The sequence below is a fragment of the Anguilla anguilla genome, chromosome 18, assembly GCF_013347855.1.
Source record: "Anguilla anguilla isolate fAngAng1 chromosome 18, fAngAng1.pri, whole genome shotgun sequence".
NCBI classification, from domain to species: Eukaryota; Metazoa; Chordata; class Actinopteri; order Anguilliformes; family Anguillidae; genus Anguilla; species Anguilla anguilla.
Window position 1 is genome coordinate 18,215,230 of NC_049218.1, and position 23,358 is coordinate 18,238,587.

Genomic DNA, 23,358 nt, shown 5'->3' on the forward strand with positions numbered 1-23,358 from the left:
CTAGACCCAGGATCTCAACCTCAGATCCTGGAGGGCTGCTATGTCTGTTGGATTTTGACGTGTTCCGGCACTTAAATGCTTAATTTGAAGTGATTTGCTAAAGAGTTTGCATACCTCTTTTCGAAGCCTAAACAGACGGCTGGTGGAAATGAAATAGCAAAAACCAGCAGAGACAGTGGCCCTCCAGAAACTGAGTTTGAGAACCCTGCTGTAGACCAAAAGGTAAGGTAGCAGATGTAGCACATAATGTGATGCTAATACTACCATATCGGAACCAGGCAATACAGGATAGTATCAGGAAAGGCTAGGACAGCATGGGTTAGGACAGCTACCTGCCAAGGTAGAAGTACTCTATCAGTACATGTTTCTGAAAAGGAAGAATTTCATTATGATTTTTATATAGGTCAAATTTAAGGACCAGTGAATCCACACATGTAGAACACGCTAAATGCATTAGCAAATTGTATCGTATTCCCCATTTTGTCCTGATTGTACTGCTGTAAATGGCCTCAGAGTCCTGTTGATGACTACAGTAATCGAGATGACGGCACCAGTGAAGAGCAGCGAGGAATATGACAGTGGACGGGCCTTTTTCACAGACAGATTGATACATCCTGACTTATCGATCCTGACAGACAGGGTGTCCCATCAAAGCCAAGCTGCCTGGAACCAAACGCCAGGCTCAGCATCAAAGGAAACGGACCCCTGGTGTGCGTATGAACTGCGACAGACCGCACAGCTCACTCAGTAATGCGGGCACAGCGCATGCACACAGTTGTGCACAGCACATAAACTAACCTGCACGCTACAAAGTTAGTCCTAGATTCAGTCAAATGGTCGTCCTTCATTTTGACATTGAAATGTAAGCATTTGTATTGCTGTTCTTCACAAGAGTTTTGCACCTTATGTTTGGTCAAAATGTGAATCTGAAGGGGGGAAGAAAATAATGCTTACATGACGTGAAATTTAAGGTAAAATGTTGACTGAATCCTGGATCTCCCTCTAAATTCTTATTCCTGTTCGAAGAATCCTGAGCCTTGTTAAAAAAAACATTACTCTCGGAATGTAAGTGTGTCTTTAGGAAAGTGAAGTACAGGATGTGGATTGTTCACAATGAACAGTGACATGCTTGATTGACTGGCTGATTTATGAGTTCTAAATCCTGTTATCAGTCAGGTACCTGGGTACAGATGACTCAGTGATTTAATCTGTTTAATGCCAAAATCAAGAAAGGTGAATATCTAGAATTCATAACACTGTGCACTATATTCATGTAATTCTTAACGCTTTACGTGTGTGTGTGTGTGTGTGAGTGTGTGTGTATGTGTGATTGTATGTCTATGTGTGTTTCTGAGTGTGACTGTGTGCGTGCACACACTCTCTCTCGCCCACACAGTCACACACAGTCACATACACACATACACACACCCTCTCTCCCACACAGTCACAGTCACAGACCCACACACACACACTCTCTCTCTCTCTCTCTCTCTCTCCCACACAGTCACAGGCACGCACACACACACACACACACACACACATTTCAAGGGTAATGTAAAGAGGAAGGGTTTGTGGGCATCAGGCAGGTCATGAAGCCCTCCTGCTCTGGGGAGAAAGTGACTGTCTGCGTCTGATGAAATCCGCAGCCTCCCTCGTTCATCATGCCGTACATCGTATTAATTATGTAACACCTTGAGACGGGCGGCGGAGGGCACATCCACCAGAGCTTTACCTTCAAATCTAAACTACTGACAGCACAGACAGAGCCTTAACAGCACAGCCTCTCTGCTCCCTGAGAATGATTAATTAACCAACACTTATAGGTTAAAAAAAAAACATTTTGTAGTATGTTTTAAAAGGCGGTAGGTTGTGGACTAAGTTCTTTAAAGTTTTTTTACTGCCCTCTCAGTCAATAGTTACCCAACTGTGCCTTGATTGCCTAAGTGTCTTTTTCCAAATTGACATAATTTGTGAGTACTTAGTAACGTACTGCTTTTCTAAGTGTGCTTTTACATTTAATGGCATGCAGAGCACCGGGCATAAAGCATGATTAATCTGAGCTGCACTGCAATCAAAGTCTATCTTTTCCCTGGCTGTGCCGTACATGGTCAGGTTTGCCCTTCTCAGATGTTCCACTGAACGCTCTTCAAATACCGTCTGCTTTGTCAAAAAATCAGGAGAAAAATCATTCATTTAAAGAAGGACACCATTTATAAAAAAGCTGGGGTGGTAAAAGTGTCATTATCTGAGCTTTTGCTGCCATACGTTCAGAATCGTCCAATTAACTCTGCCCAGTGGTAAGGGGGGGGGGGCTGCTTGTCTCTGCCTTAGGCTGAAGGACAGGGCGAATGCTCTGATCTGTTTCAGCTACGATGCCCCTCGAAACAAAGCACTTAATTGATCTTCATTACCTTAATTAAGGCTCTAATAGAGAACCTGAGCTTCACAGAAGCCTCGCTGTTAAATGATTCCATCAGAAAATAACCTTGTAAGAGGGATGAGATTACCTTGGGAAGGGAGACTGAAGCCCGTCTGTGTTTGGAGGGTTTGGTGCATTGGGTTGTCGAGGGAGTCATTTTTCCCTAGCAAACGCCCATATCCCAACCAACTGGCACAGTTTGCTTTATTTTTAGACAGTGGTTATTCACTTATACAGCTGTCTGATTACTGTAGCAATTCAGGTAGAAGTACCGTGCTGAGTGATTGAACAGCAATGCCCCACAGGGTTGAGTTACAAGCCCAGGTTCCATATCCACTGCATAGCATTTTTGCCTATTACCATTCAGCCATGGCTGCCGGGGGCTAAACTGGCCTCCATCTCAAGCCTGAGCTCAGTCTGAGGTGACCTTGTCCACGGCTGGCTGTTCCTCCATCTCTCCAGTGTGATGTGACCACTGCGTCCTCGCTCCCACCCGGCCTGTCGACCCTCCTGTTCTGAATGAACAGGGTCGGACAGCTGAGGGCAGGGACAGAGGAGTTTCTCTGTGTTGTTTTATTTTTGCGTCTGCAGACAGCTGTCAGCCGTCGGTGATAGGGCTTCTGACCCAAAACCCGGGGGGAAAGGGCCGATGGAGACCCAGATCTGACAGAGTGTCGTTCCTCAGTCAAAACGGCCGGCCTCGTGCGCTGCTGTGGCCCTCCCTGCCCCACACACCCCTGCCCCCACGACTTCACCCCTTTCTGATGCACCAGTATGAGCACTAGGACACCCCTCCCCCGACTAATATACAGTCATCCCCCAGACTGCTTTTATGCTCCAGCATCTGTCCTCATTTGGTCACATGTGAGTCATACAATTTCTTTCTTACAAGTTCTTTCTTTGTGGTGGCTGTGATTGCGGATTCTCTGACTTGCTAAACATAATTAAACATTATTAATCATTAAAGAGTAATGTCTTGTTTAATCTTCCCCCTGAATTCACACACTGTCCATGTCAACTTCCTCTTTCTTTCCCCACTCATCAGGTCTGGATTGCATGATCCTTAATTTCATTTTCCTTCTAACAACCTACTTTACGTGTTGTGCATTTATGAATTTCTAATGTGGACTTATTTATTTATTTGTATTTACCCCAAGATAGAGATCTTCACAAAGAGCTGGACAGTAATTAAATATATTCCTCTAATACAAACTGTTTGCTGGGACTGAAGGAGTCGCATATTGCACATGAAAATATTGTTCCCCAGGAGAGATATTCCTGTACGTACCCTAACTGCCCCAACACCCTTTGAGCACAAGGGCTTTATGGTAACACACAGCAGAGATTCAAAGCTCCCAGTTAATTGTGAGGCCTCACAGCTACTGTAACAGTTCTTCTTGCTCCTTAAAAAAGTGAAAGCAGCTATCACACGCCTTACTTTTATCACTCAAACTGCAATGCCGCCAGTTCTCATGTACAGCCTCTATTCCTAAAGGAGGGTTTATTGAAAAGGATCGTCTTTAGCGCCTCGCTAAAAGCTTGGGCTGCGGTTTCATTTCACCACTGTGTTTATACTGTAAGGAGGGAATTCACACAGCTTTACGGTGCAGCCAAAACCCCTGTGTAATCATTTCATCAACTTCAGTCCTTCCATTGGCTCCAGCTTTGCCTGCTCTCCGCTCTCCAGAGAAAACTGGCAGATATAAAATGTCTCCTGTAACACTTTTAAAGTATCTGCGGTTTTGTATTCAAGGCCTTCTGCTGGCACAAATGGACAGGAATACACACAATGCAACACAGTGCACTGCATCAGCACTGCATGGCTCATAAGGGCCCTCAGGAACAGTAGGCCTCTGGTTCACTGCCTCTTATTACATCTCAGATGGCTCTGCTTTAAACCCAGTGACCACCTGGAATTCCATAAATATCTGTACGTATCTATGAGTTATAGTCACCGTCCTTGCATTCACGTGGATAAACCAGAAGAAAAATACATTTTAGAAAGATAAAAAGAGAACCCCCTTCCCCACCATCGCATAGATACACATACAGTATATATGCACAACACACACCCTCACACAAACACACACACAAACACGCAGCAGCCAATCAGCTCCCACCAACTAAACAGTCATCACTATTGGCTGCAGATGAAGTTATTTAATCTAGAAAGTGCTAAAAGGTTGAATAGCTCTGCCTCTGTGTTCAGGGGGATAAACCACAGCTGTACAGTCGAAGAGATAAACCAAAGCAGAACGGTCGAAGGGGTAAACCACAGCTGTACAGTCGAAGAGATAAACCAAAGCAGAACGGTCGAAGGGGTAAACCAAAGCAGAACGGTCGAAGGGGTAAACTGCAGCGGTACCTTGGTCTTGTCGTACAGGCCGTGGTTATCAAGCAGCATCTTCCGCTCACGCGTCGCAAATCGTCTCAGGTCTCGCTCAAACTGCTACAGGGAGGCGAGAACACCATCATAATCCATGAACAACGCCACAATTCATAAAGAACCACCATCACGTGTAAACAAATTAACTGAGAATAAATACGCAGTCCATTCGTGGATGAAATAGTTAGATTTTACATCTTTTTTCTTTTTCATGGATACATGTCAACATACAATATCAAGTGGATCAACTCTCAGTTTTCCAACTATGAAGTCCTTTTGCTAGCATAAGCAGAATGTTGCACCATGTGACATTCCAGCGTCATCGTATTAACATTTACGCAATTGCGAGTTTAACTGTCAAAAAATCTGACTTGCTTCACAGATAGAAAGGGGGGGAAAAATCTGATGCTTATCTAAAGCACTTCTATTTAAAACAAATCTAAGCAGTTGTGTCACTGTCTTTCTGACTTTCTTCTTTTTTTTTCTCAGTTGCCATTTCTAAAACTGTTGGGGGAAAAAACATTGCAACCAGCCTCAGGGTGTGTTATTCTAACTGTTGTTGCTATGCGATTATGTGCTGTTTTATTTTGGCTGTGGTTTCCATGTGCAATCAAGCAGCTTGAGGGTTCTAGAAAAGCTCTGGTGTCTCAAAGCTCCACAGAAATGAGGGGTAAAGGGCTTATGGGGGTAAATATTTGCGAGTCTATGGGTGGGGAGGGCAATCTTGCGGGTGGAACTTATTTTCAAAGTTAAGTACAGTAATTGTATCGTGTGCATGTTTCTATCGCATTAGTCCCTAGCGTGAAATTTGATGTAGAGATTTAGTTCTTTTTTATAAGATCATGTTCTGGTCTTTTTCATGGTTACTGCCAGGGCGTAGGTCTGGCAAAACTGTTCTAGGAGATTCAAGTCCTGCTGTAGGGTGACAGTAGAACTAGGCCATCTACATAGAGAAGAAATTTAATTTCAGTGTCATAAAGAATTAGACCAGGTACTGCGGATTGCTCCAACTTAGTTGCCAATTCAATAATGTGTATGTTAAATAGAGTTAAGCTTAAGTTGCAGCCTTGGCATATTTCACATCTCTGGCTGAATAATTATTCTTTTGTTGCCAATTTTGATGCTCCATTTACTGTCTGTGTACATTGATTTAATAATTTTGCATGTTTTATCCCCTACACCACTTTCAATAACTTTGTAGAAAAGACCTTTGTGCCAAATAGAATCAAATGCTTTTTGGAAGTCTATGAAACAGGCATTTATTTTCTCTTTTTTTATGGTCAGCATTTATGTCAATTATGGTATGCTGGGTGTAAATGAGGCTAGATGTGTGGCAATTTGGAAACAATGCAATTTGACTTTTACATTGTGCTTAGTAAGGAAGGCTAGTGATTTTGTATTGATTATGCTACAGGTTACTGTTCACAAAACTGCCTCAGAAATTGTCGACCTTGTCTCAATTTTTAAAAATAGGGCCATGAGTCCATGATTCCAAATGTTTACGCATCTCATTTAGGATACTATCAGGACCACTTGATTTATTTGGCTTGAGATTCTGAAGTCCTGCTCAGTAATGGGAGAGTCCAGTGGATTTTGATTATTTTATAGCCAATTCTCTTTTAAACAAATGTACATAGTTGTCCCTGTTTTTTCTTGTCCTTGAACTTGTTTTTGAGTGGTTCTTGATTTTCTCTTGTTTATCCCATTTTAGCTTAAGAAATCTGTTTGATTTCTTAAGCTAAACTTGTGAAGCATGACTGCATTCTAAAATCTCTCTCTTTCTTTTCCACAGCTTATTTTGTACCCCCTTTCACAGGCACAGCTGCAGGGCCTTGTCCTCATATAAAAGCCAGACGCAAAGAGAGAGCGTTTTGCTTTTTTAAAAAAATAACAGACTGTCTTGCAGAAATTGCAAACAACAGGAGACACTCAGCATTCAAGTTCTTTTATTAGCAGTGTTTTTCAAACTCACTCAAATTATTTTTAAAAACTCTAAATATGTGGCAGTCCCTTTCTGTAGTGCCCCCTCTCTGTATTTTTGAAGCAACAGAAACTCAGGTGTGTTTTCATGTGACCGGAAGTCAATCTTACCCTGGATCCGGTCCAGCCGAGGAGAGCAAATGCATAGCAATCAACGGGCGGAGCCACCAGGTCCACACGCACCGCCGTCCAGCCCCGGGGGTGGCCCACGCCCCTCCGAGCCTCGCCGCCCACCAGCTCATCCCTCAGACGCACAATCAGGAAGCACTTCTGGAAGTGGTCCATCGCCTCGAACCTCTGGCACGGGAGCTTGCCCTTGTCGTATGTGGACTCCTGGTGTTCGCAGAAGAGCAAGTTGTCCTTTGGGGAAGAGGAGAGTGTAGAGATTGAAGAGAGAATAGACATGGTTTTACAGCAACATAGTCATTCCATCTATTCAGAAATGACAACAGGCTTAAAATCTTCAGGTTGTGGGCCTGATATCAGGTTGGGCTCTACACTGGAATTGCTTTGTTAAATATAGATAAATCAGCTCTGCATGATAAATCAGCATAGCACAACCCTCTGGGACTTAAACCCTGGACTATAAATCAGTCACATATTCAGTGTGAGCCACGTCACTCACCCAGGATTCAAATGCATATTTTCAGTTAGGGCTCCTAGATTGTGATGTGAAAATGCAAGTTCTGACTTCTTCTAAATCTTTTTTTGATAATTGCTTTTCGTCCTTTCAAAAGTACTTTCGTTTTTTTAGCTTCTAGTCTTATTTTATGTATTTTAAATTGCTTTTATTCTTGAGATCGCAAATTCTATTTGTTTTATTTACTTATGCATTTGCTTATTATGTTGTCTGTTTTCATTTTTTTAATCTGTTAGGTAGATTGCAGAAAACATTGCTAACCAAATAAATAATGTACCTAAATTGACAAAACGTTGCATCTCCTGTTTCCCAGAATGGCTTCACCAGCTCCTGGTGTGCCTGAAGTAACCTTTTCACAGGCTGCAATAAAAATTGCTCTCCAGGTGGTTGACCTTTAGGAGTCAACCTCTATGGGTTATTAAACATACACACACACAGTACTGCTACACATTCATGTGCTATGCACTACAAAAAGTCCCATAAAAGAAGCAGGCACACTGAGTGTATCTGCAAACGTGGCTTTGCAAGCTTTGACTCAGAGTGTGGTTCGGTTTTAGTTGCACCGTGAAACTAGGACAGCACAAAAAGAATTGTGTCATACAAGCAGTGCTGAGGGGGTCCTGAAATGATGCTGAGGCTTTATGCCTTTGGAGTTCCAAACAATTGCTGAAACATGAAAAACTGACCAAATTTACATAACTACTTCATATCATTTGCACAGCTGTTATTCCAATGTACGTAATTTATAAAGAAACAAGAACCGCGCAGTGGTATTCGCAGTTAACGGTCCCAGTAGGTGCTGTGCTCTCCTTGAAGAAAAAGGGGTTATCATAAAAGTCCCTGACTATGTTTTTATGTTGATAGTAGCCAACACCTTTTTGAACTTCCTGAGTGACTAGCTCTCTCTTTAAGGTGGCATACGTACCTGCATAAAAAAGAAAAGTGTCAATAACAATATCACCTCTCCAAGACAGGTGGGATGTTATCACTACCCTATATAAATGTGTATAAATGTATTCTTCGTGCAGGTGACGTATGATTAATAGATTATAGCGTCTTTCTCATTTTGACCCATATTGACGTTGTCAGGAACGCAGTTATGAATTTTCAGGCCCGGCACAAGATACATTGACAGGGCCCGAAAAATATTTTGAGACAAATTTAAAATAGTTGCACCCTGTATCCTGGGGCCCCCTTGGGCCCAGGCCAGGGACAAAGTGTCCCAGATGTCCTGCCCTATCTGTGGCCCTGGACATTGTTACGAAAACGTACCCTATGTCACTATGTCGAGTTGCTGCAGAAGACATACAGTGAAACAGGTTCTTTCCTGGTCTAATGAATAGTCTCAGATCCATATCACAGGGTGCCAATAGATTAACAAAATTATGCATAAACATTTGAATAGGTATGTAAATGGTCTTATGAATAGCTTTTCCTTCTCTATGTTTTTACACATCATGAAATTCAAATACACGGTGCCATGACACTCCTCTTATTCCTGAATTAGTAATAATCTCTTAGGGATGGTAATAATACCCCTATTGTAAATACAATCAGTACCTAAAAGCATCAGTGTTAAAACTTATTTGCTTTAGTAAGTTTTGGGATAATTACAATGAATCTGAACAAATATGCAAGATTGTAAGGATGTTGATTGTTGACTTAATTGGAATAATACACAAATGATACTATTAGAACCAACACACTTTGCCACACCACTAATTTTGCCCACTGATTTACTGAAATAAAGGGTATTCATTATTGAGTACAATGTCTTGAAGTGAGATTAGACCAAACTAATTTCAGCAGTGGGGAGTCCAGTTAATTGTTTAAATTTCACACTTCCTGACCACTGGAACTCATTTGAAATCAGGCACTGCTGCAGTTTAGAGGGAGAAAGAAGGACAGAGAGAGAGAGGGATGGCTCTGCAGTAGCTGGGGGGGGGGGGGGGGGGGGGGGGGGGGGTAGGCTCAAGAACCTTCAAATTGATTTCCACTGGGCATCTGGGGCAAGCTGATTCTTCTCTTTTCCCTTGAATTGGGACCAGTAAGGAGATTAACATTACAAACTGTCAATTTAATTCCTCCTGCTGCTGAGGTAATTGTTCAGTTACTGCAGCCCCCACTCTCTGGCCATTTGCTGTATCTCGCATACTCCCATCTTTAAAAAAGCAATAACCACCCAGTGACCACATACAGCATTAGCCTTTTTTTTTTTTTACATTATTCTTTTTATTTTTTTTAAACTACACTACTGCCACGAAAACCTCTTGTTCTACAGCCATTTTCCAGGATCAGATTTGGAGCACCAGATTCCCATTATAGATACTGTTAAAAAAGGGAAGATGGAATTATTAAGAAATGACAAGAGGGATGAGAGCGAGGCACACAGGGGGCTCCATACCAACAGCAAAAACCTTTTTGCGAAGTGGCAGGAGACACGCCCCGTCACCCCTCCCCGCTAATTAGCCTTGGGGGCCAAAATGCCGTTCAGCACGCAGGGAGACCCAGGCCCCCGATCCCTCACCGTGGGATTCTATTCTGAGTCTTCATCTGCAATTAGAGAGAGCGTTTCACTTCCCACCAACAAACGCACGCAGGCCAGATGAGCAACAATGGGACTGCGAAAGAAGTGGGTCTTACGTTAATCTAGATAAGGTCTTCACAAGCACTTTAATGATATGAGCATTCTTGAATAAAAATATGTCTACCTTTATCTACATGACAAATGACATTACTGTAAACATGTTACACAGAGCAAAACATACCCTTGCCCTTAACCTAGCACTGCAGTATAACATTCCAAACATGTGTATTAACAATGCATTCATGAATTATTGAACGTGTATTGAACACGTCCTGCTCAAGAATCTAGCGTGGCACCATTACATTACATTACATTACATATGCGTTAAATCAAGCTGCATGTAGGTGAATATTTCAAGCACAAGTTTACATCCCTGTGTTGTCCAGCTTGATTACCTTTTAGTCTGCCTACTTGTTTTAAAACAGCTATATAATTCTTGTTCACTTTTGTATTGGACAAGAGTAAAACACACAAATAAACATGCATACATGTGCATTCTTTAGCTGTAACTCATTATTTTATCAAAAATAAAATGAATGATTGAGCTAATTATAAAAGAGCAGAAGCTGGAAAACTGGAAAACAAAATGGACATTTTTTTTATCCCTTCATTGTGAAAGTTCACTGTTTAGTACTATGCTATTAACTAACCTGATGCAAAATAAACTGAGATTGAATTAGTTTTTCAGTGGATGATTGTTCATATGGTCACTGTGTTTTTTGGAATAATTGCATGTTGGCCCACAGCCATTAAAACGACCATCTCATCTTAATTCTCAGCATCCGCATTTTTGTAGAGATTGTCAGGGACAAGACGAGACCCCTGAATGCACTGGGCAAAGTGCAATTTTATGAAGCGCTCCTTTGCATTTAGAGTATCGCCAAGCTGCTCTCAAATCATCTCGGCGAAGCTGAGCGTTAATAGCAGACGGAAATCAGCAGGTAGCCTCATGTCAGACCATGTCAAAAAAAAATAAGCTGATTTTGGCAGAAAGCTGTTTACCGCCGTGGATTTAAGCGAGCAGGGCAGGTTCTAACATCGAAGCAGCGTGAAGTTAATCTATTCATAGCTCTGCAAGTTAAGCAACTTATCTGTGGCAAACTTTGCTAATGCAACATATAAGGTCAGCTTTTTATTTTTATCTGTACATAGTTATTTATTTTTCTTCAGAAATGCTGTCACACGCTGTCACAAACAGCTCACACCTTCTTACCCACCCCAGAGGGTAGTGGAAGATCCTGGGGCAAAGGGGCATAGGCAGTTCTGATCCTGCCACATTTTCTACGATTTCTGTCAAATCTACCTTAACACCACACTCTCCCCGCCCCCATCTGACTATATTTCAAATATGCTTTTCCTTCGGCTTGAGACTGATTATGGAAATTATGTCATGTCTCACACTCTCCATTTTGGCATGAGGCTGTGTTTTGCCCTCTTAGCCTTGTAAGCATATGCCTTAACGATTGTGTTTGGCGTTTTTTTTTTCCTTTACAAATGTGTATCCTGTGAAAACTGAAAAAATTAATTGGACAGACACATCTGAACCTCATAGCATTTGGTCCGTCAAGAAAGCGGATTGGTCTCGGCTGCGCCGGCTGGAGGAGAGAGGAGAGAGCACTAACAACCTGGGTTGCGCAAACTAATCGGCCCAGGTGCTTAAAGGTGTGTTCCTCTCCACAGTTCGAGGCCGAGACCGGGAGCACACACCAAGCTAGTGTCTATTTTGAGTTCCGTCTGTCCAAGCATGCAAAACTAAAAAAAGAAACTGGTCAACTGAAAAATTGGCCAGCTACGAGTGGTGTGCTGAAAAAGCGGTCCCTCTGTTTTATTTTCTTTTGTCTTTGTTATTTCAGTCTGTCGTTTTAGTTTATTGTTTTCGCCCGAAACCCGTGAGGGGGAAGAGTTAAGATGGTTGTTTATTCGATTTCGTGTTGATGTGGGTGCGCTCTCTCTCCATGCAGCAACCAACTGTCCACAACCAGAACTGCCGCATCTCCCTCTCAGGGGTGTCACACCAGCGTGTGACAGATATCATATAGCAATGACATATTTTAAAACACGTGAGAATGGCATAGACATATGCATTTTCCAAGTATTTTTAACAGAACATTAACAGTGCGGTTAAGTGTTATTAATCTGCACAGGTAATCTTTTTTTTTAGGAGAAACATTGTCAAGCAACCTGGGAAAACCTGTAAAAAATGTTGTTAATGTTGTGCACATACTATAGGGAGGAGTATACTCTGCTTGAACTTGATGTTATCCAGCCAGTTCTTAACCCTGATTTTTCCTTTCCATGCGGTTTGAAATAGCTGGTGATTTCTGGTAGCTTGGTTCATTCATGTCCTCCTCGAGAGTGTTGGTGCTGCTAGCCAGTGCTACTTTTCACTCTCGGTCTACAGAGATGTGGACTTCATGTCAACTGGATACGGTTCACCATGGGTGCCCTGTTGACTTTAGGGTTCTCTAGAGCAAAACGGGAAGAGGAAATTCTCATTGACAGCAATCCTCACGCTTTGACCAATGATATTCCAGGAACAGTCCGACTTGCCACTGTCACGTTTCAATATCAGACCATGTGCTACATCCACATGCTGGAATCCTGTGTCTTATAGGGTGATCCCCCCACGAGCCACCCAATCAATAGTTAATTAGCTTAGGTTGGCTACATGGTTACAGTGCCCACCCCAACACCGAAGATGAGTTCTCTTTCAAGGGCCCATTCTCAAATACTAACCTAAATTAAATGCCCTTGAATGCCACCCTTCGGAATAATTTTCCAGTACATGGAGTTGGACTTTTCTTCTGTCACACATTAAAGACACGAAGGCAAAATCCATGTCATCCATCTAACAGCACCCCTGGAAGCAAGTCTGCACTCTGCAGCCAAATGGTGCTTCCATGACTCAGAAAAAAGGCAAAAACGATAGATTACATTAACAAGGACGTTTAGAGATATACTTTTCACCTCCCCACAGGCTCAAAAAAATGAAAAAACGTTCTCTGATATTAGCCCTGTGTGACGTATTGTGGCTCTGGGGCAAGATCGCACATGACAAGGTTGCGAGATTTAAAGTCACCCTCCGTTACCTCCTCTGAATCACTGCTCTGCTGGTGTCCCAGGGGACCTGGCAACACCCACGGCTCTTTGCCCGTTCCCTGGTGTGCCTGTTCCTGGATTCTGGCATCCCTGTCCCTCCATCGAACCCCACTCGTCCCATCCCGCATCCCCTGCTTAGCCAGGTCGAAGGGCCAGTTGGGGACGAGGAGGTTTTTAAAACATGTTATCCTCATTTTATTTTTGTCTGGGATGAGACACAATTGCCAAAGCTAATTGTCTGCAGAGGTAGACCGCAGAGGCAACGAGAAGGAAGAAGATTATTATTCTTTTTTTTTTTAAAGCGAGGAGTTTATTTTTAAACTGAATGATGACAAAGAGGGGTCTGCAGCTCTTCTGAACCAAACGCTTCATCAAATCCTCCTGTAGAAGGTGGTGAAGGACACCCTCCCCACCTTCCTCAACCCCCCCCCCCCCCCCAATTCCTCCAGGGATCTTGCTACTGTAAGATCGATGCCATTCGGGATTATTAACCAGTGGCTTTCGCTTCCAACCTGACAAAAAAATTGACATGTGAAATTTGCCTTTTCACATGCAAAAATCACTAATTACTGTACACATTTGATTGCTGCAATCGCCTGAATAATTATACAATTACTGATCAACTGTGACCTTTATAAAAAGGAATTAGCTGATGCAATCGACTACACAGATGAGATGAAGGAATGTGACGTGGATGGAAATGTCTTTCAGTGAGTGGATGCAACATTACCTTCCTGGTACACTGCACACCAGTGGAGTCCATTTATTTTGCAGGGGATTTATTTTGTTTACAGTGAATCCATACAGGCAAAAAAATAAACAAAACAGACTGCCATTTACAGACGCATCAAACCTGGTATGAAATAAATGAGGAGGGGGAATCCTCTGTTGGAGGAAAAACAGAATTCAGCAGGGGACAGGTCTGACGGATGCATTTTTGAGTGCAAATAGTTTGACGGTCCTAAATTACATGCAATTCTGAACAGGCGTGTATGAAATGGTGGGTACATTCCCAGAAAACAATTCTGGCAAACGTGCATTCTACAGGCTACTGATTCGCATAAAGAAAATATGGTCACAGATGAGTCAACAGATGGCCCAAATGATTCACATTTTATTTGTTCTGCAAGTAAAATCACTGGAATCCAATTTAAAAGTTATTCTTGCCATCACGTCGTACCTCGATTCCCAAAGATACTGCTCAGTTGTGGATAGCATCAAACAATGGCCGCTGAACATTGAGGTTGAGTTCAGAAATGTACAATAACTGTACAATGCCTGGGAAAATGCTGGAAAAGTTATATGCTGAAAGCAAACGATAAATCCTTCTAAGGTCTGACGCCTAATGTTATTCATTTAGTATGTAATTCTTGCATTGTGACAATTGTGAGAGGCAGTTAGCAATTTCCAAGAAGTCGTGGGAGTATTCAAAAAAAAAATTAGCACAATAGTGCAAGGTTCAGGCTGCTCAAACTAGACAACACTGCTGCTCGGTTCCAGCATTGTTAATTTTCAGACTAGTTGATTACAAATTATTGCCACGTGAACAAGGCAGATCACTGGCACTGGGAGTGTTGGGACAGAAACCAAAAGAGAACTCCTATGTGTTCAGGAGCCTGCTAAAGTGTGGTGATGTGCTCTATCTGTTGCAACAGGTGAAAGCAGACATACAATGACTGTAAGTACACGGAGCTCTGCAGGATCAATGTGGCAGCTGTTCATTGCAATGTTTAGGGGTCAACACACACACACACCCTCACCCCTGACTACAAACTACATACACATGCTTCCGTGCATGTAATAACCAATCAGCCTACAGTCACCAAGAGAAAAGGCGTGGTTAGTTCCTGGAGATAGTGGCTTCCACCAGTGAGGAAGTGGCAGGGGGGAGCCAAATGGAGTCCATAAAGCACAGTTCCCCTAGTAAAGGGTTTGATTAAAATCCCTTAAAATACCATCCTATCATTAAGAGGTGTACTTCAAGTAGTTTCTATAAAATTTAAACCATGTACAGGGCTTTTGCTTACCAAGAGTCATCCATCATTTACAGCATTTTGTGAATGAATTTATAGTGAAAACTACAGTTGCTCTGGATAAATGCCATCTGCTGTGCCAAATTACCATAAAATAATAACTACAACAAAAAATAGCAATGAAATGTAAATTATGTAATTTATCAGATCACTAATTATACCACTTTGATGACCTCATGGTTTGAACACAACTCCCTCCAAACACACACACACACATACACGCGTGCGCACACGAACGTGCGCACACACACGCGCACCACTGTAATAATGGAATGTCTAGCTGCACGCACCTGGTATTTGAGCTTATCCACCACTCTGGAGAGCAGGCCCTCCTCTTTGCCAGACTGCGGGGTGGTGATCAGGAAGTCCGCGTCGTGTCCAAACTCCTTCTCCCTGCAGGGACAGATTTTTACTTATTTATTTTTCCCCCAAATGTGCTGCCTTGATGGTCCAGCAAACCACTAAGCCGGACCATGTTCAGTCACACTCGTCGCCCACAGTATGAAGGCGGAATGGTCTTTATCGCCCCAGTTCTGCTGGACCAGCAAACAGTTCCCAGCCCTTTTCTTCTTTTAATTCAAACAAGCAATTTGTGCTGCATTATTAAATCCAACAGAGCTGCCAGAATTCTCACTCGTTCGAGAATCTTCATTTTATACTCGGATTACTGTAAAGCACCAGCAGACAAAGACAGCCACAAAACCCTGTTCAGCCAAGGAAAACAACCAGTCTCTGTACAATACTTATATACACAAGTTGTCCTAATATGGGCTGCACGAAGCATGTAATATTATAATAGCAAAATGCTGTTTTTTCCATGTTTTCTGAAAACTACACAATTTGTTGTTCAATACCGATGTATTAGAGTTATTATCACAAGATCCACAGGTTTCTGTCAACACTTCATAGCTCTGTTTTCCCACTAACGGTCATTTGCATAAGAAGCTATACACCATCAAACATACACCATATTACATAAATCATCACTCTAAGATTATCCAATGGCCATTTATTGATAATATTTAAATAAATTACTCACCCATTAGGCAAAAAGAATATGGATTGAACATGTTTATAGCGTATAGGATTAATGTTGTATGAGAAGCAGTATTAATGTCCCAATCCAAGTGTAATTACCATTACTGGCATCATATCTGCACTAAACGTCCAGACATGTCTTAGAGGCCGGAAATCATTTGTATTCTTATGAATTGACTGTATTTCTGTTTCTACATATCAGCACATTGTACCACATAGCCAAAAACATACTCCACAGACAGACACACGCACACACACGCACACGCACATGCACACACACAGACACACACACACACACTCATTTTCTCTCCAGGGGAAAAAGCTTCTAATTTATTTTTGAAATCCGGGAATAAATAAAAATAAAACTGCTCAGATGGCACATGGTAGTTAGTTATGCATTGTTTGGAATTCTGTGCAGGCTGATCTCTTTGATATTTAAATCACATGTATAATTCTAAGGTTCTAATTAACCAAGCCTCAGTGAACTTTCTCTAGACCCAGTCTCCAGACACAAGCCACAGCCAGAGCTTGCGGGCAGGCATGTGGGGTGGGGTAGTGGGGGGGATTCTATTTAGTTGTGACTGGCACTGAACGGCATCTGTCGGTGCCAAGTGACCGAAAGGCAGGGGCATTGCAAAGCATTATGGGAAATACTGCCTATTCATAAAACAGAACAAATTAATTAAACATTTAACATACACATTGAATACTGCCTAATAATCTAATAATGGCTAATACTGTACACGGGGCATCTGTGCAGACACAAATATAGAAGCAACAATATAGTTTACATAAATCCATTATAGAATAAAATATATTCACAATACAATGATCTACAACCGTTTTGCTTTGCGTTTCATACTATATAAACAGTTATGGATAAACTATACTACGGTAAATGCACAATTTCAAATACAGCACATCAGAAACAGACTGAAGAATCAAGAAACAGCTCCAGTGTCATTGGTTGAGTAATGCCCCATCTTTCAAATGTCTAAAACCAATCACATCAGGGTAACCCAAGAATATCAGGTATAAACAGACAGAGTGATAGTGCCACAACCTCTCAGGGTCAGAGTCCTGACCCATGCAGCGGTATCGATCATTGCCAGTGACGCATGAGATTGATGTGTTCTATATATGGTGACACAGAGCTCACTCAATTCTTTTACCTTTATAGAAACCTTTTGCTCTTTCCATTGCCTCACCTTGATTTTTTTGACACTGGTTTACACAGCATACCTCGGGGTCACTTAGAGGTGCATCCCAATAGACAACAGTTCTGTCTGACATCCGTTTGATTGCTTCCATAGTGATTCTATTCAGTAAATCACGAAAACTCCAGTGAAACAAGGGAGGTGTCACTCATCACAGTACAGGAGCAGAGAGCAACAGCTGTGACCACTGAAAATTAATAACAGGACAGGCACATGGTTTTAAGCAGCGACTTGAGCCATTCCAGTCAGTGCTGCCCTTTCAAAGAAGGGACTGAATAATTAAACTCTTAGCTGTAAACCTCACAGTTAAAAATAGAGAAACAATAACAAATGAGTCTCCGGTCTCATAGATCCTGCCTCAGTGCAGAGCTCTCTCTCTCTCTCTCTCTCTCTCTCTCTCTCTCGTTACCCTCCCCCCCTTTCACAGACACAGCTGCAGGGCCTTGTGCTAATATAAAAAGTCTGATTCAAAGACAGAGCATTTTGCATTTCTGAAAAAATAACCAAAATGTCTTGCGGAAATTGCAAACAGTAGCAGACACTCAGCATTCAAGTGCTTTTATTAGCAAAGAGCAGTGTTTTTAAAACTTGCACTCAGCGTGCACTCAATTATTTTAAAAAAGCAATTCCTTTCTGTAGTGCCTCGTTGCTGTATTTTCCAACCAACTGAAAAAATCTCTCTCTTTCTCTTTCTCTCTCTCTCACACACACAGACACACAGACTAGACAGAAATGGCTTATGGCGTAAGGGGGGGGGGACAACCATTGTCTGGCATGGTCACTGGAGGAGCCTACAAAGGTCATTGCTCTGTGCCTAATTCAGACGGTGTTAAAAAAAGTTTTTTTAAAAAACCAATGCTCACCATTTAGAACTCAACAAGGCAAAACTAACGTACCAGTCACTCCAACACAGGAGAAACCAGCCAGAAATGGCCTGAACCTGATTAGAGTGGGGTGGGGTGGGGTGGGGTAGGGGGGCTCCAGCCTGCAGGTTTAATCATATAATCCCAAAACAAGCACTTCACCTCTCAACCCGGAGTCCCAGTAGCCTTGCTGTTTGGGAAAAGGCTTAGCAGAATGCATTTACTCTCAGAGTACCTCATCCGTGCCAGGTCCATTGGAATTAAAGCTTCGCTACTTAACCTTTTGATGTTTCACATTTTAAAAAAGAAAAGCCATCACATTTAACTTGCACGTTCAAATGCTAAAGGTAAAACTGTATGCAATGAAGAGGCATTAACTCCACAATAGTGCGCGTACTGTGCATCTGAAAAATATCCTGCCTCAAAGAGATGCTCACATGCATACTTCTATAATTTGAAATTTTTTTAATCCTCTTTAAGACATACATTATATTTACTACATATTTTTATGAATTTCAATAAAATTAAGTTTTCATTCATCTCAAATGTGTACCACCAATTACAGGAGCTTAAACCTCAGGGTCAGGGTACAAACAAGCATGCAGCCAGATCACTGCCAGGACAGGACACCGCAAATATGTAGCGACATGGACACACTCAGCTCTGTTACCTTTTTCCCTTTGCATGTTCTCATCTTAATTTTTTGAACACTAGTTTACACAGCACACCTGTGGGTCACTTTCGGGTATGTCCCAAGTGTCTGTAAGTTCTGCTTTACACCATGTGACTATAAGCTCTTTCGCTTATTGAATTTCTTTTAGCACCCTGTGATGTCAACAGGGGTGAGGAGAGGGGTTCTTCTCCTGTTGGGTTGCTGTCAGAGTTCTCTGGTGTCACCCAAAGATGGTGATTTAGGTGACTGGGGAGAATTATTGAATTTTTGTCATCGTATGCATCTCTGTAATTCCCTTTTTGCAGTTTCTCATTTGAAGAGTCCTTTAAAACGAGTATGCTTTTTCAGATGTAATCGAAATATAAAAAGATTGCACCCCTATAAGCTTTGAAATAATTCCAGATAGAATTAGGATATTACTATCATTTATCAGATTCACACACTGTGCTTCCTCTACATTAACCAGTTTAAATATGTTAATATCCTATATAACCATTTTCCTACCATTATGAATGGCAGAGGTGGGGTTGCTCTGACTCTCTCCCTGGTTGGCTTCTGTGTCCCCATCTAAAACATGTCCTCTGCTATTGGTTGTTTATAGTTAATTTATTAGTTCAATTTCAAATTCTGCTTGACATTAAAGCAACTACTTCGGGATATCCGTCGCTATACAAAAACCTTCAGGCCTTGTAGTGACATCACTTTTGCAGCTATAGTCCCAGTCAAACTCCAAATAAGCTGCAGTTTCCTGAGTAACCAAGGTCATTTAATTCAGTCTAGAAACACACTTGTCATAGGACTAGCAATGTCATAGGGCTAGCAATTCACAGGAAAATCAAGCATCAGCGTGCTGGGATGCGCAGGACAATTACTAAACGTCAGTCATGCAGAAATAGTGTCGACAGATATATCAAAACCCCGTTCCCACTGCGGTGGTTCAATCTACCAACCATGAGACAGATGTGCAGGGGTCAGAACGGGGGTACTTATTCTCCCAAAAAAAGAAAGAGAAGGAAAACACGTTGAGAAATGACTTGAGCAGCCAATGGTTAGCAGGACGATGAATATCAGGTGGTGACGGAATGAACGCGCCTGGTGTGGAATCGCATCTGCATGGCCCTTGCATCTCAATCAGCTGCGCAGAACAGCGCTGTACGCCTCCTGCTGAAAGCTGAGACGCACCCTGACATGGTGGAGTTCAGAGGTTTCCACGAGCATTTGAACATACAGGAGGAAAAATATGATAAAATCGCCCACTGAAGTCTCAGCAAAAGCGCGATTAGGGCCTTGGTGTTTAGCTTGGCAATGTGGTTGGCGGAGGGGCGTGGTTTGCGGCCCGTAGCAGATCTACCCCATTACCCCAGCCTTGGGCACACTCCCTGTCGCACTCAAATGAATCTCGAGCAACAGCACGGAGAGTTACACGCTGGTATCCAGAAATTAATCCCCAGAAAAACTGTATTTATTAAAGTGAGTGAACGGCTGGCGGGTTTTAATAAGGTTCCGTTACAGCGCTGTGTCTCTGTTGTCTGGCAGTCCCGACGCGCGCGACGGCATTCCGCTGGAGCGGCTGGCGTTGCGGCTGCTCGTTTCGCCTCGCATTCGCCACTTCAATCAACCGCTGTCAGCAAAAAAGCAGGCGCAGCACACACAACGGCATCAAAGGATTTTCCCCCAGCCGCAAGAGGCTTTCATTCCTAATGACGTTGCCGCTGACAGTTCGGAATTATTCCGTAGCATTTCCTGCCCACCAAATCCTGCATTTATTACTTAAGGAGTTAATTATATACAACGGGCATTGATGGATATTTCAAAGGCAACTCACGCTTCTGTCAGAATGCTCCATAACCTCTGCACTCCATTAACGACATGATTTGTTTTATTTTTAATGAGGTGTGTACCTAGCTTGAGAGAAACCATAAATAAACTAGCTTTACTGCACATAGCAAATAAAATATACGTGTTTAGAAGTAAATGAGAGAAAATGAATTAATAATGCTTTGGATTGGAATGTCACAAACTGTATTTTCTGGTTTGCATGGGGAAAATGACAAATATCAGCAGTCACAATTCAAAATAATATGTTCAATTATGTTTTGTGTGTTTTGTATTACGTTTTTGCAAACATGTTTGATCACGTGTTACTTGAGCTCACACCTGAACACAGCAACCTTTGCATTGAGACTGAGGGTAACTATCAATCTTTCTCTAAGACACTACATGATTTGTTCTTTAAAAATGAGCTTTATAGTCAGTGTGTAAATGCATTGCGATACAAATGCATGCTGGGCCTTACATGACAAGCTCCAATCCTCAGTCCCAGCCATATGTTCAGTAGTTATGACCAGACATCCAGCGGTCAGACAAATTAGCTTCATCCCACTAAGAGCAGAGTGGGTTTAAGTAGGTCAGGGTTCCTCGGGCTTCTGCCCACAGGCTACAAGCTTATCATCTGTGTGAGATACTGTAGCTAGATTCCCTCCTGCAAAGCTGTGGGGACCGTAGGGTATCCAGAGTCATCGGCTCTCAGCCTAGTAAATCAACAGCACATTTCAACAGCAGTCCTGCTGTGCCTGAGTGCAATAGGCAGAGCTATGATGGGAATTTGGGGAAAAAAAGAAAAAAATTGAGGGGGGGAGGTTCTTTTAGAAATAAACTGACCTTGCATCCTGTAAACTAGTGGCATGATTAATTAACATGATGGCTGGTAGTCGTTAAATCCTATACTCTGAATGTTTCTCCAATCATACAATTATGAACCCTCCAATCATTTTCATAAACTTCTTAATGCCCTTTTATTCCAAAAAGTAAAATAAAATGAGCACTTTAGATTCTCTTACGGTCAGCAAGCAGACAGTGCTGTGTGTTTTTCTATGTTACACAGTATGTTTTTTAATGGTAAGTGCTGCACATAAGCAACAAATAAAAAAATCTGTGAGTTCAGACCATGTCTCTTATTGCATCACTGATTACTGAAACAAAAGCGTATGGCCGTGCCTTATTTTGATTATTAATGGCAAGCATGTAAGCACATAAATATTTTACGATGTAGAACTTTAGTGCTGCATTTATGAATGGTGAGTTAATATTTACTGGCATTTACAATGTTGTGGCACTCAAGGAAAATGTGATTTTAATCCCCTGCTTCCTTGATTTTAGTCTCCATTATAACAATAGTAAACAGTACTGGAAATTTATTGGAATGTTTCTTTCTAATTAAATCCTTGTACATCATTCACATAATGCATCTTTTACACAGATGCCTGTGCTTCTTTGAAGCTGGCAAATATATTATTCTTTCAAAATTAGATTCATAAGTATTACACAATGAAGGATTGTCATTACTGGTACCAAAGTGAAACTGAATATTAATTCATTTTATGCAAATATTCAGCAAAAATTAACCCAGAAAGCGTTTTACAAATATCACACAGTGTCTATCAGACCATATGCAGATTATTGTGTTCGACTCTTGGCACAACACAAATATGAAGGTATATAAGCTCTTGAAACTACAAGTCAGAAGCAAGACTTCTTCAAGCTTGTCAGAAGTTAAAAGGGGAGGATTTGATTTTGGTTTTCAAATTCATTAAAAGGTATGAAAGTGAACGACAAAAGATTTTACAGTTTTTTACCATTTTCCTTTCAGCTTTCAAGTCCAGCAGAACAAGAGACACTGCTAGCAATCAGCGAAAGTGCAGCCGTCCAGGACTGCAGTGTGACGCCCTTTTTGTATAGACTGGAGGAGAATGACGACACTTAAAGGCTGAGTTGCCAGTTCCCGTCATCCAGTATTCTTCTCAATATGAAAACTTAGTCATCTTTTTTTTATTGTGAGCTTTTGTAACTTCACTCTCTTCATGGGTAACTTTTCGGTTTAAAAGCAGCAGCGCTGTGAGAGAGATGGCTGGAGGGACATATATAAACCACCATCTATTTTACGGCATCACATTCATTCACACTCCGCAGAACTGAGACGGTTATTTTCAGTCTCATTCGCTCAAAGCTCTGTCTGTCACTTGGCTGTCCTCGCATGCCTCCAAGATTGCGTTTGATGTGAAAGGTTAGGGATCTCTAAGAGCTTTCTTCAGTATAAATGTGATGACAGGTGAAGTTAGCAGAAAAGCTCTGCTTACTTTTCAAAATCAACTTTACTGCTTTTTTTCTGTCTCTCGTAAGTTGCTGCCACAGGTGCAAACTTCCTGTAACTGCTTATTTTTTGCCAGATCTAGAACACAGAACATTCAAGTGATAAGCATACAGAAAGCCAGGTGCATTTATGCATTTACCATTCACAGAAATTATGGAAATTATGTCACTAGGCGGTCCATGGTACACACCCCTGGTGTCAATAAAGAGTGTTGTTGAAGGGCAATCTGTAGACTTTATGTTTTGAATATTCACCAACACCAGTCAGAACAAG

The 23,358-nt window shown here is 41.9% G+C and overlaps 1 protein-coding gene across 1 annotated transcript in view; it reads right to left on the reverse strand.

Annotated features, from left to right (window-relative positions):
• The window catches only part of dntt (deoxynucleotidyltransferase, terminal), a 59,444-nt gene that overhangs the window by 12,842 nt on the left and 23,244 nt on the right, over positions 1-23,358 (reverse strand). The window contains exons 8-10 of the mRNA XM_035400920.1: positions 15,435-15,537; positions 6,897-7,145; positions 4,785-4,868 (exon numbers count right to left, since the gene is read on the reverse strand). Coding sequence (XP_035256811.1) covers positions 4,785-4,868; positions 6,897-7,145; positions 15,435-15,537 — 436 coding nt within the window. The remainder of the gene's footprint in view (positions 1-4,784; positions 4,869-6,896; positions 7,146-15,434; positions 15,538-23,358) is intronic.